At 41.0% G+C, this 14792-nt stretch overlaps 1 protein-coding gene across 5 annotated transcripts in view; it reads right to left on the bottom strand.

Moving 5' to 3' along the window:
- Nucleotides 1–14792, bottom strand: part of rptor (regulatory associated protein of MTOR complex 1) — a 460420-nt gene that overhangs the window by 83280 nt on the left and 362348 nt on the right. For all 5 annotated transcript variants that reach the window (XM_062970816.1, XM_062970817.1, XM_062970818.1 and 2 more), the window contains 3 exons: nucleotides 11524–11627; nucleotides 3505–3688; nucleotides 1237–1347 (listed from right to left, as the gene is read on the bottom strand). In XM_062970816.1, the coding sequence (XP_062826886.1) occupies nucleotides 1237–1347; nucleotides 3505–3688; nucleotides 11524–11627 (399 nt within the window). The remainder of the gene's footprint in view (nucleotides 1–1236; nucleotides 1348–3504; nucleotides 3689–11523; nucleotides 11628–14792) is intronic.

Genomic DNA, 14792 nt, shown 5'->3' with positions numbered 1-14792 from the left:
GCAGGAGGTCAACTACACTGGATAATCCAGAATGTTGGATAAGCAAATGTTGGATAAGTGAGACTCTACTGTACCTCCAAAAAATTTGGGTACCTCAAAAATTTTTAAGACAATACAAAGATGCAATTATCAGGAATTTTATGAATGATACTTGTATAATTTATCCTCTGTATGCCAGGCTTCTAGAAAGAAACATTAACCATTTTTATAATTCAGTGTTCAGCCTTGGAAGTAAAATGGATACCGCAGAAAGAGGAGACCATGTGTAACTGAAAGCCTTATTTTATTGGTGATTTTTGTCTATGTTATTTAATGTTGATTCAGTGATAAAGGTGGGCAGGAGTTAGCTACTGATGATTGGCTATGTGTCACCATGGTAACGTAGCTGCTTCTGTAGAAATGTAACTATTTTGAAGCTAGCACGAAAGGGGCGGAGCTAGCTGGATGAAAAAGGAGGGAATGTTTTAAAAAGTGTTGAGTCAGTTAGTGAAGTTCTCTAGCCGATGAGCTAGGAAGAAGATGTCTGGAGTTCAGTTAGTGAAGTTATCTAGCCGGTGAGCTAGAAAGAAGATGTTTGAAGTCAGGTTTAGGTTTCCAGTGAGATAGAGCTGAGGAAAAGGAATACTGTTGAGACAAAGTTTCAGTCAATTGGTTGATGTTAAGGAATGAAAGATATTATCTATATTATGTACAAATGAAACTGAAGAAGTAAACCTTCGCAACAAGTTAAGCTTTAAAGAAACCATAAATAAATAATTCTTTGTTTTTAATAAAGACAGTGTTCCTGAGTGGTGAATTGCTATACTTAGAGTCAGCGGAAGATTCGTCTCACATACTTCCCCTCAGTGTCACATCCTCTCATACATGCACACGCACAGACTCAAGTTTTATAGCTGGCAGTGGCTGGGATCCTGAAAGAAGGATTGCCCCCTGCCATCGTGGGATTTGAGAGATCCCATATTAAAAAGGCGTGGCAAAGGTGTGGGATATTAATAAAAAGATTCCCTTAGCCTAAATGTAAAGGGCTTTGGGAAGGGTGTCCCACATTTAATGGTGGCAGTGGTTGGGATCTTGTTTGAGAAGCCACTCTTGTGCCTTTTTTTATGAAGTGACCCTTGCACCATGAATGAGGAGTGGGCATGTATACTTAGGCAGTATATGCAAGATCAATCTGCTCATCAAACATAATATATTGTCATGATTCAGAAGATGTTTAAGAAGAAAAACAAACCGTACCTTCATCACTGGCTGCGCAAAGTACTTGGCACTCCAATCACAAAACCCTGTTTGCATTGTTGTTGACATGAAGTTTTTGTGTCCGACATTATCATCAGCATCATCCGCTGTCTATTCAGGAGGAAGTGAAGCACCATAAGTGTATATTCAGTTAGAAAACTTGCATGGCTAGTATGTCAAGTGGTTGGCATTTCATGAACCACAATATGTTATCAAACAAGAAATGTTATCGGGGAAAAAGATTTCACAGAAGAAAACAATATAGCATTTGTGAAGTTAAGTATGACAATAGCCATATTTCACTGGCAAACTAATATGCCTTATGAGTAAGTTGATATAGCTCAACCACTTTGAATTGGAATTATAATAAGCTCTGAGTTAACTAGAATTCACACAACCACAAAAAATAGAAGAAATAATACTTTAAGAAAAAAGTAAACACAGTAAAACAGTGTTACATTAAGTTAAGTTTGTCTTTATTTGATTTTAATTGCTGTATTTCCATATTAATATCAAGCCAATACAGAGTTTATGGTATGGTATAGTATTAGGCAATCAGAAATTACATTTATTTTGCATCTACCAATCCCCATGGATGCCAGTTTCCTGAGCATCTACTGTACATGAAAATGATACAAGAATGCTAATCAAGCATGAATTATCACTGTATTGTCTGTATATTGTCTGCACTGGCCTCCAGCTTGCCTTCAAACTCAATTCAAGATGCTGGTGTTGATCAACAGAGCCTTAAACAATTTGGAGTTAGGATATCTGAAAGGCAACTTCCTCCCAGACAAGCTATGCAGAGTTTGATATCTTCAGAGAAGGTTGGTGGTAACAGGAAATTGCTGTATATATTTGTGCATACATCTAGAGATTTTAGTTCAAAAACCAACCCCCAAAACCTGGGTTGACAGTATTTTAACTCTTACCAAGAAAGAAAGCATCCCCTTCTCTGACTAGAATGGTGAGAGCTTAGTCCGTACTGGAAGAACCTAAAAGAAGCACTGACCTCTTCTACTCTATCAGCGTTCTTTGAGGGAAAGTACCAAAAAGGTGTCACTGCCACCATTTTCCCACCAAGACACTCAAAAGGCCCAGAAGAAGTGCTATGTTGGGAAGGACAGAGAAGTCTGGTGTTTCTCTTAGATCCTTTGGGGATGGACTAAGTAAGTGCTCACATTTCACCACTCTACTCAGAAAACGGGATGTCTATTTTTTGATAAAAGTGAATACTACACCATAACTTACATAAAAAAGAACCATCCCCTTCAGCACGTCTTTCACAACTTAACTCAGAGGAGTATAGTTGTGAAAGACATGCTGAATGCTTGGGTGAAAAAAGGGCAGCAGTGGCCAGGGGCAGCTGGCCTCCTGAGAGATCGCTGGTGCTTTCCTCTCTCTGCTGAATGACCCTTGTGTGATCCAAAGCTCATATTAAAATTTATAATTTTGGTCCCAAAACCTGACCTTCACATGAGGTTAATAACTTATACACCAGTATATAGGATAAACTGGCACCCAAACCAGTACTGTTCCACATAGCATTCTGTGTTTGAAACTGCTGTTTCATCTATTTTTAAGACTAGATTCTAGGGTTGTTTCAAGAGTTTTGAAAGAACAAGGGTATTTTAATGTGTTTTAAAAAATATTTTATATAAGTATTATTTTAATTAGTTACTATTTGCTCATCACTTTGGGAGCCCTTGTAGGCAGGGCAGAAACACAGAACTATTTATACAAATAATAAACAAATCATTGTTGGGGAGCAAAACATCTGATACCAATCTTTGGGAAAGTCCTCTTTCATCTCCCCAACAAATCTGCTTCAGGAATGACAGGAAGAATTCTCTGAAGATTTCAAAACTCAGACAGGCTCATGTGAGAGAAAACAGTCCTGTAGATAGCTTGCGCTTCAAGCATACATGTGTTTTTAAAGTCTTTTAATTGGATGTTAATGACATTTTTTTCTTCCAAAGCAGGAAAACTAACAAGCAAGCAAATAAATGTATCTCTGTTCTCTGTTTAGGCATTGAATGTTTGCCTTATATGTGTAATGTGATCCGCCCTGAGTCCCCTTCGGGGTGAGAAGGGCGGAATATAAATACTGCAAATAAAATAAATAAATAAATAAATAAATAAATAAAGACACAATACATGCTAAACCAGGAAATGGGGGATATATCAAAACAAAGAACAGTATTTCAGGAATGCATGTTCAATGGGACATGGTACATGCTGAAAGGGCTTCTAGAAAGACAATCTTACCTGGTCTGGACCCTTGTCAAACATTTTCCTTGTTCTAGGAAACTGGTGGGAGTGAGGTGTGTATTGCACTCCCACATTACCCACATTTGCAGGTCTTACAGAGGAGATATCCCGGCTGACAGGCTGCTTTGTCACATCATTGGTCAAACTGGAGCTACTGGTGCTAGTGGTTGGTGGTGACCCTCTAGTAAAAGGAAAGTAAAAGGAAATACGAGGAAAAATATGGCAACATCAAATATTCTCTTGTTGAGGAGATACAAATGAATCTTACTGCTAGTACCGATTAAAAGCTGTTGCATTGGATGAATTGGATTGTTTTACCTGTTGATTTATTACACAGCACTTGATGCAATAGGCCTACTGTAGTGTGGGCAAACCATTAAGCTTCTGGCCTTAAGCTGATGCAGTCAGCATACTAGTTGCCCTTAGGAAATTTGCTACTTTGTTGGCCGTTAATAATTCTGTTTTTAAATGACAATTAACTCCTACCACTTTAGTGGTATTACCTGTATACAGAAATAAAAAAAAACTTTATTGTTTTGTATTGCAATGTGTAAATACAGAACTTTCCGCATTTTAGAACCAATTGCAAGAGTTGCTACTAGTTTTAATTTTGATATTTTCCTTTTCTGTAGATTACCTGACTGTCGAAAATAGAATTTTCTTCTCTTGACAGTCATGTCTTGCAAGTCAGTCATCTAATCTGTTTTATTTCATCATCCTGTTCAATATGCAGGTTATTCAACTTGTTAGAAAAAAATGAAGGCATTTTGTAATGTCTGAAGAGCAGCTTTTTAATGACTGGAGTCTAAGGAGCTGATGGTGCAATTCGTCCCCAGTGTATTATTCCATGCAAAGTAAGACATCTCAGGTTGAGCTCATCTTTTCCTTACAGATTCATTTCTCTTCATGATGGTCCCTGACAATGAATTATAGCAACACTGTATAGGCCCCGTTTTGTCTGATCTTTGAGTAGGAAATTTCAAAATGTCTTATGTGGAATATGTCAAAGGCAATGCAATGGGACATTTCTGAGTTGCTGAACACTTCATTATAAAAGTTGTACAAGAGCACTTTTATCTATATCTATATCTATATATCTATATATATATAATAAAAGTGAATGTTTGTATGTTTGTATCAGCGTTTTGATTGGTCGGGCGGTGTATGTGCTCGCGTTTTGATTGGCCTGGCGGAATATGGATCAGCTTTCTGATTGGCTGGGCGGAATGTGCCAGCTTTCTGATTGGCCGCCACTTTCATAGGCCACTGGGATCGCTGAGGGAAAAACTACTACCAACTGGCTTCGTTCGGCCTACTTCTCTCCTCAGAACGAAGCTAGCTTTGGGACAGTTAACAGCTTTCGACCTACACTTTGGTAATCCAAAACACCACTGCCACCACCAGAAAGGCCGGACCTGGACCAAACTTGACACACACAACCCCATGAACCCACTGACAACGGATGGCCTCCTTTGGCCCCTCTGCTGACATGTTTAAGGCCTTCCAGGCTGGCCCCTCGCTGCTAGGCCGAAAAGGAGGATGCCATCTTGCCTCAGCTTTCAACTTCTTTGTAAGGCCCTACTTTCCTCAAAAGGCAGCAGAGAACATTGTTATTATCTTTTTAACGATATGCCTATGAACACTTCTAGCCCCCAAAGCCCCAATCCAAGCCTACTTTGATCATTTTGCTAACACGTTTCAGGCCTTGCAGCCTGGCTCCATTGTGCTAGGCCGCAAAAGAGGCAGCCATCTTCCCTGTTCCACATGGTTCCAAACAGAGCAGCTTTTGCCTGTGTCTTTTGGATACAGCACTCTCCTTCAACAAGGTAAGGCGGCAGTACGTAAATACTATTCACAGCAGACTAAAGAGAAAATAATGACTATCTTTTTATTCTTTCGTTTTAAGGATCGTTTACTCCCCCCCCCCCCCCCCCAGTTTTTACTGAGGCAAAAAACTACCACAGAGCAGGCTTTGGCCTACTCACTCTAACAGGCTTGCAGGGCCGGTCCAACATGGGACGCCAATTACGCCTCGGAGTTGGGCGCACATCGACGGGGGGCGCTCTCGGGCAAAACATGTGCCTTGGCAGCTCTCCATGCGCCCCGTACCCTCCGTGCCTTTTTCCAGCTGATTTTGACATTTTTGTCCCTGAGTGGGATTCGAACTCGCAGCCTCCTGGTTCTGAGTGTGGTGTACTCTCTCTGGGAGCCACCGACTGCCCTGTAACAATAGCAATTCGGAACTTATACTTATTCTCTCTCTTGCAATCAGTTCATCTTTTCCCTTTATCTTCTAAGAATAATAATAATAAAACTTTATTTATTTATTTATTTATTATGATATAATACTGATAATAATACAATTTAATAATTTTAATTATATATTATATATTAAATGTAATATTACTAATAATATTACAATGTAATGATTTAGTACAATATAGTAATTTAATACTATTATTTTACTATGCTAATAATATAATGTATTGTATGTGAATGTAATTTGTAAGCTGCTCTGAGTCCCCTTTGGGGTGAGAAGGGCAGCATATAAATGTAGTAAATAAATAAATCGAGCTGTCAAGCCTTGCCTTCTCTGGCAAAACATTTCCAACTGATTTTGACATTTTTGTCCCTGAGCGGGATTCAAACTCGCAGCCTCCTGGTTCTGAGTGTGGTGTGTTCTCTCTGGGAGCCACCGACTGCCCTGTAACAATAGCAATTCGGAACTTATACTTATTCTCTCTCTTGCAATCAGTTCATCTTTTCCCTCTATCGGGGCCATCCTGGCCCCGTGCCTTCCCAAACTTAGGGACATTCCTTCCTTCATCCCTCTCTTTAGAGTCCCCCAGGATTTATGTGCCAAGGAGTCTGGCTTGCTAGGGTACTTTGGGAAACTACATCTCTCATGTATATAAAATTGCCCTAAAAGCTCAGTGTTTCTGTCTATGTGTTCCTACTTGCCCATGTGTTATGTTGCCTCATTATGTTTCTGAGACCCCATCCCCTTCCCTTTGGCGGGAAATGGTGTTTCTGACCCCAAAGAAGTCCTGCATCCCACATAATCATATAGCCTGCGGGGACGAAATCAAGCTGGGAATTTCCTCATCATGTATAATTATGTGAGAGGCAGTCATAGGGAGGAGCAAGCTTGTTGTCTTCTGCCTTGGAGACTAGAACATGGAAGAATGGCTTCAAACAAATAACCCACATTACCTGCTTTGAACTGGGATATATGGCAGTAAGGATTCAGACAATCCAGTTCAAAGCAGGTAATGTGGGTTATCCTGCCTTGATATCCTGGGTTATAGAGCTGTGTGGAAGGGCCCAAATTCTTTCTCCTTCTCTGCCAAATAATGCTGGAAAGTGTCCAGAGGAGGGCCACATCTATGGCAGTCAATGGCAGGCATCCTCAGAGGTTGTGAGGTCTGTTGGAAACTAAGCAAGTGGGGTTTGTATATCTTTGTTGAGAGGTGTTAGCTGGCCCTGATTGTTTCATGTTTGGAATTCCCCTGTTTTTGAGTGTTCTTTTTTATTGTCCTTTTTTTACTGTCCTTTTTTTTACTATTTATTTATTTATTTATTTCCCATACTTCTGTCCCGCCCTTCTCACCCGAAGAGGACTCAGGGTGGCCTCACAACTGGCAACAATTCGATGGCTGACATACAAATTCCAATAATATAATGACAATTAAACTCAAACATTAAAACAAAAACTACTAAAAACAACAATTACAACCACATAAGTTCAAAATCATAGTCCAGAATCAGTCCAGTGGTCAATACTTAAAAAGTCCTCAATTATTGCACTGCTAGGAATAATGCTCAATAACCATAACCATGTCTAGCAAGGCTATTCTATGCTAATCAAGGTGATCAACTGGAGTTATTCACACTTGGCCTTCATATTATCCAACATTTTTGCTTATCCAATGCTCTGCTGGCCCGTTCATGTGGTTTGGTGTGTGTGTGTGTGGGGGGGGGGGGGGGCACCAAAATTTCTATTCGCTTACACTTGAAAATTATCTTGGGCCGGCTCTGCAGGCTTGACACATACAGTCTCCATGGCCTACTCTACATCCGGGCCCTGTTTGGAGTGGGATGGACCATGGATGATGGACTTGCATATGGGAGTTGTAGTTCACCTGCCCCCACTGAACCCTGCTATTTCTTATTTATACTACTATTGCTTGATGTTACTTTTATGTTTTATTTATATGGTGGATGTTAGCACGTGGCTTAATGACCTTGCAAGCCACTTTGGGTCCATTGCAGAAAGGCGGGGGAGAAATATCAGAATTAAATAAATACATAAATAAATAAATGTCTCAATGGTATGTATGGTTGGAATGACCTTCTGTCAGGAGGGCTTGAATGGACTCTTCCTTTGTGGCAGATGGGGCTGGACTGGATGACCTTCAGAGACCCCTTTCAAATCTAGGACTCTATCTATCTCCCAATCGTATTTGTGACTGGATGGCCATCTGTCAGGAGGGCTTGGATGGTGTCTTCCTCTATGGCAGAAGGGGGTTCAACTAGATGGGCACCCCTTCTAACTCTAGGATTGTATGGAAGCCTTTAAACCAGGCACGGGCCAACTTGGGCCCTCCAGGTGTTTTGGACTCCAACTCTCACAATTCCAGAGAGCCTACCCCATGATGCGCTTTATGTCCTGGTGCCGTTTGCAGGATGATGGACCATGGGTGATGGGATATGTAGTACTTTCAATCGCTACAATTCCCACAGACCACTGCGATGCCCATCAGTGACGGAACTGGACCAAACTTGGCACACAGATGGGACATGCAGTACCTTCACTCGCTTCTTGAGACCACAGCAACTGCTACATATGACAGAACTGAACCAAATCTGGTATATATATCCCAAATGACACACTTTATATGTTGCAGCAGTTTGGGGGAGGATGGACCAAAGACGATGGGATTTGCAGTACCTTCATCCAATTCACCTCCCACAGGCCACTGTGATGCCCATGAATGATGAAACTGTACCAAACTTGACATATAGGTGCAATGTGGCCCACTTTACATCCTCCTATCATTTGAGGGAGCAACAGACCATGGATGATGGGATTGACAGTACCTTCACTCACTTCCCCAGACCACTGCGACCCTCACCAATGTCTGATCAAGACCAAACTTGACACATCGAGTCCCCATGACCTGCTTTACATCCTGAAGCTGTTTGGAGGGGGATCGACCATGGACTTGCATATGGGAGTTGTAGTTCACCCATACCAACTAAAGCCAACTGACACTGGATCGAGACTAAACTTGGAACAAAGGCAAACAATTCAGTTCTCAAATAACCCGGGCACCGCCGGGTCCCCAAGCTAGTATATAATAAAAGTGAATATTTGTATGCGAGTATGTATCAGCGTTTTGATTGGCCTGGCGGAATATGTATCAACGTTTTGATTGGCCTGGCGGAATATGTATCAGCGTTTTGATTGGCTTGGCGGAATATGTGTTCGCGTTTTGATTGGCCTGGCGGAATATGCCACTTTTGTGATTGGCCGCCACTTTCATAGGCCACTGGGATCGCTGAGGGAAAAACTACTACCAACTGGCTTCGTTCGGCTTACTTCTCTCCTCAGAACGATGCTAGCTTTGGGACAGTTAACAGCTTTCAGCCTACACTTTGGTAATCCAAAACATCACTGCCACCACCAGAAAGGCCGGACCTGGACCAAACTTGACACACATAACCCCTACGACCCATGAACCCACTGACAACGGATGGCCCCCTTTGGCCCCTCTGCTGACATGTTTAAGGCCTTCCAGGCTGGCCCCATGCTGATGTCCCAAAAGGAGGATGCCATCTTGCCTCAGCTTTCAACTTCTTTGTAAGGCCCTACTTTCCTCAAAAGACAGCAGAGAACATTATTATCTTTTTAACGATATGCTTATGAACACTTCTAGCCCCCAAAGCCCCAATCCAAGCCTCCTTTGATCATTTTGCTAACACGTTTCAGGCCTTGCAGCCTGGCTCCATTGTGCTAGGCCGCAAAAGAGCCGGCCATCTTCCCTGTTCCAAACAGGGCAGCTTTTGCCTGGGTCTTTTGGATACAGCACTCTCCTTCAACAAGGTCAGGCAGCAGTACGTAAATAGGTTGATCTTGGGCTGATGGAAGTAGCACCACATCAAGTAGGAAATAAGGTACCACTTATAAAGTGGGGAGGCAAATTTAACTAATTTACAACGTTGGAATGAGGAAGTGCCGTCACAGTGGATGATGAAGCAGCTGTTCTCCCCTGTGGCCAGAATTTAACATCCCCTCAGGAGAAGGTTCAATTGCCTCTGCGTCTGTGTCTATCTCGGTTCTGTGTGTATATGGGCACTGAATGTTTGCCCTATATGTATATAATGTGATCTGTTTATATATACAGTAGAGTCTCACTTATCCAACACTCGCTTATCCAACGTTCTGGATTATCCAACACATTTTTGTAGTCAATGTTTTCAATATATCATGATATTTTGGTGCTAAATTCATAAATACAGTAATTACTACATAGCATTACTGCATATTAAACTACTTATTCTGCCAAATTTGTTGTCTAACATGATGTTTTGGTGCTTCATTTGTAAAATCATAACCTAATTTGATGATTAATAGGCTTTTCCTTAATGCCTCCTTATTATCCAACATATTCGCTTATCCAACATTCTGCTGGCCCGTTTATGTTGGATAAGTGAGACTCTACTGTATATAAATGGTTCTGTTTATATGGTTATGCATTTTCTAATAGCTTTATTCTTAAAATCCAAAATCAAAAAATGCATATTTCTAATATATATCCTTACCAAATGAACCCAGGCAACATCAGGTACTTAGGCAACATTATTTATTTATTTATTTATTTATTTGCAGTATTTATATTCCGCCCTTCTCGCCCCGAAGGGGACTCAGGGCGGATCACATTATATACATAAACACATAGAACCGAGAGATCATCCACTGTGACGGCACTTCCTCATTCCAACGTCATAAATTAGTTAGATTTGCCTCCCCATTTTATAAGTGGTACCTTATTTCCTACTTGATAGATGCAACTATCTTTCGGGTTGCTAGGTCCTTTGGCTCTGGGAGTTATAGTTCACCCTTATATAGACAGCACTGAACCCAGCCAACTTTGGATCTGGACCAAACTTGGCACACTGCCTCATCATGTCCAACTGAGCATACAGGCAGGGTTTCGGGGTGATTCTCCTTTGGCTCTGGGAGTTGTAGTTCACCCTTATATAGTTAGCACTAAACCCAGCCGACTTCGGATCTGGACCAAACTTGGCACACAGCCCTATCATGCCGAACTGTGCATACAGGCATGGTTTTGGGGTGATTGATCTTTGGCTCCGGGAGTTGTAGTTCACCCTTATACAGACAGCACTGAACCCAGCTGATGACAGATCTGGACCAAACTTAAGTGATATTTCCTCACATCCCCAAACAACTCAATGCCGTCTACTAATAACCCGGGCACCGCCGGGACCCCAAGCTAGTCTATAATAAAAGTGAAAATACATTTTTATGCATGTATGTATTTGTGTTTGTATGTGGCGCCCACATCCAGTGAGTACCCATAATGACACAATAACAAAATATTGGTAGTATTTGAGAGGCACTGACCCAGGATAATGGGAGTTGTAGTCCTACCACATCCAGAGAGAACCCCACCAGTGATGGATCTGGACCAAACTCGGCACACAGACACCCCCCCCCCCCCAATAACCAACATAAAATACCAGAGGAGTTGTTTTTATTGGGGGGGGGGGATTGAACTAATGCTGGACGATGGAAGTTGTAAATCATTCACTTACATCCAAGGAGCACTGTGAACTTCACAGACAATGAATCGGAACCAAACCTGGCACAATTTATTACTCTATCTTAAACAAGATACATGAGGATGATACCCTTACGAAATCCATGTGGATAGATCCTTAGGCTCAAAGCCATGACAGCACAACAGGAGACATACAGTTTAGGCAACTTACCCCACTTGGTGTATGTGCATGCCTTTATTTGTTGGACTGGCTGGGGCAGACTGTGTTAGGGATGCAGTGTCAAGGATGCGCTGGGGACGGGCATTTACAGTTGCCTAGGAAACAAAGAATTTAAGAACTAAGAGAGAGAGCAAGAGAGCAGAAGGAGTCAAAAGGTGATAGTTGAACTAGCCTTCAAAACTGCCATGACACTACTGTATAGTTATAAGCATGCCAGAGAAGGACCCATTTTGGTGCCTGTTAATCCAGTATGAAATCCCCTCCCCACTTACAATTTATTAGGATGGATACCATCCAGAAAAACAACAACTTTGAGGAGTTACCTTTCAGACAGAAATGAAAAATCCATTAAATTACCAATCTGACAAGAAATGGAGAACATTTGAGCTCAAGATCCTTCACATGTATAGTGTTAGAAGTGAAAATATTTGATTCAATTAAATAAGCTGACATGAGTGAATAGCACCTTCATAGTGATACACCCTTCTTGAAATCTCAGAAAAATAAAAACTCCCAGTGTGTTCAGGGGTGAAAAATTATTCTTAGTCACCATAACTGGAGCACCTTCATGATAAATTATTTTGCGATTTTGAGCTAGCCTGTAATAACTTTCATGGCTGTAAAAACAATGCAGGACAACCAATGTAGCATCTCTTGGGATTCCCAGGACACACATAGATAAACCTCATTCATAGCTTCTTGAAATTTTGGACACAGGGAGGCAGGATGGGGACAGAAGGCAGTAAGAACTGAAGTGCCAGGCTTCTAATGCAGCAGAACCTTCTGTTACTCTATAGGGTCCTCTCAAATCTCAAACAGACTGAGCTGATGGCCATTAAGATCCAGCAGTCATACAAAAACAAAAAGAGGTGTAAAGAGCAACCGACAAGGCATTTGGGAACGTGAAGAAATAAACAGCATAAACAACAGACCATGTTCCAATAGTATCTGCATTTGCACTTTACACCCAACATGGCTATGTGCAAGCTGAAGATTGCAGCAGCTCTGCTGGAGAGCACACATTATCTCTCCTTCAGCGCTCACCTTGTTGAACTGCGCTTTGGAGGTAGTTTTCTTCTCTTCTCCCAAAGCCACAAGGTTATGAAAGGAAAAATGTGCACTGTGTGTGTGTGTGTTTTTTTAAAGAAAATGTTCAAAGTCTTTATGAACCTCATGGCTGGGAAATGTGATTTTGCAATGACAAAATTCCAGCCTCAACTGAGATGCTGCAAACATGACAGGCTACATCTAGAGTCAAGCAGGCTGTCCCTTTCTTCTAAGAAGCTGGCTATGGATTTCCTTGGTAACAGAGTCTATTTATTAATTAACAGAATACAATTGAATCCAATTTTTTAAAAGACGTTAAAAATGTATTCATTTTTTTTCTATTAAGCACAGAATAACAAATCACACCAGAACTGGCAAAGACTCCTGTTTCCCTTCTCCAATATACTCAGAAGTCAACATCCGAAAGAAAGCTTGGAAGTTATTTTTTTACAGAGTTTTCTTCAAAAACTTTGTTTTAATTGTTGAAAAGGAAATAGTTATTACACACCCTTTAATACTAAGGTAAAAAGGTAAAGGTTTTCCCGACATTAAGTCTAGTCGTGTCTGACTCTGGGGGTGGTGCTCACCTCCATTTCTAAACTGAAGAGCCGGTGTTGTTCGTAGACGCCTCCAAGGTCATGTGGCCGGCATGACTGCATGGAGTGCCGTTATCTTCCTATTGATCTACTCACATGTGTATGTTTTCAAACTGCTAGGTTGGTAGAAGCTGGGGCTAACAGCAGGAGCTCATCCCGCTCCCCAGATTTGAACTGCCAACCTTTCGGTCAGCAAGTTCAGCAGTTCAGCGGTTTAACCCCCTGCACCACTGGGGACTCCCTAAATGTGTATTTAATACTAAATACACATTCAAATGTATGTTATGTTACTACACCAAAACTGAGTTAAGAAGAAGCTGGAAAATCTTATTGATTGTTTATTTCCCCTCCTCCCACTTTTTACTTTGAATCTGGAAGGGAAGGAAACAGCTGCACTAATTTAGAAAAATCAATTTCTCACCCACCCAATACATTGAAAGACAGTAGGACAACCAACACTTCCATTTACAATGTCAGGATGTATATAGTCAAAATGTTTTGTTTCAAATGAAGTTTTGCTTTTTCAGGTAGTTACTTTTTTGGTTAAAGGAACCTACACATTACATTCAGTATAAGGATTAAGCAGAAAATTGCCACAGGTGTCTTCTTCCTGTTCCTCTCTCTAAAGTTGTACTTCCCTTTCTCTAAAAGATCATAGCAACTGCAAAGTTTCCCAGATGGAGAGTAGTACCACAAGTTTAACCCAATTATTACTGGCTGTTCAAATTGATACTTGGGAATGACAGACTATGAATGACAAGTTGTAACAGTAAATACAATATTTCTTTATGTCAGGACAATAGCAAATAGTATTTTATATCCTTTTACATTTCTGAAATTTGCTAATTTACAAAAACATATTGCATTGGCCTTCTGTATCTGTGGATTCTGCATTCATGGATCCAACCATTCACGGCTTAACAATATCTCCCCTAAATAGTAAAAGCAAAACTCGATTTTGCTATCTTACATAAGAAACATCATTTTACTATGCCACTGTTTATAGCAGTGATTCTCAACCTGTGGGTCCCCAGATGCTTTGGCCTTCAACTCCCAGAAATCCTAACAGCTGGTAAACTGGTTGGGATTTCTGGGAGTTGTAGGCCAAAACAACCGGGGACCCACAGGTTGAGAACCACTGGTATATAGTAAGATTTGAGCATCTATAGATTTTGTTATCCTCAGCTGGTTCTGCAACCAAATGTCAGCGGATGCCAAGGGTCCACTGTATATTTATGTTAAAATGAGTACATGGAAGGATGATCTAGAAAGGTGATAAAAGAACTGCAATTGATCAAACATTCCACAGTCTCAATCCTGATGTTTACTGACAATGTAGGTTTTTTTTTTTGGCCTTATGGCATAATCCTCTGCCACACAAACAAATGATTTATTTCTAACACAGCAGTAAAGACACAAATGTAGCACAAGCCATACAAAACTCTAATTTCCAGCAGGTGCAATACAAACTTTGTCCTGGAAGTGAATAACCTATTTGGGAAATATGCTCTAAATTACTCTGGCTGGAGAATAAATTGAAGGCTTATCCCCACACTAGTCATACCACATCCATCCTTTCTAGGAAGGCAGACAGTGAATAATGTAGCCTGAAGAGTA

The sequence above is a fragment of the Anolis carolinensis genome, chromosome 2 (assembly GCF_035594765.1).
Source record: "Anolis carolinensis isolate JA03-04 chromosome 2, rAnoCar3.1.pri, whole genome shotgun sequence".
Taxonomy (NCBI): Eukaryota; Metazoa; Chordata; class Lepidosauria; order Squamata; family Dactyloidae; genus Anolis; species Anolis carolinensis.
Note: the sequence above shows the minus strand (reverse complement) of the source record. Positions and strands in the feature narration are given on the sequence as shown.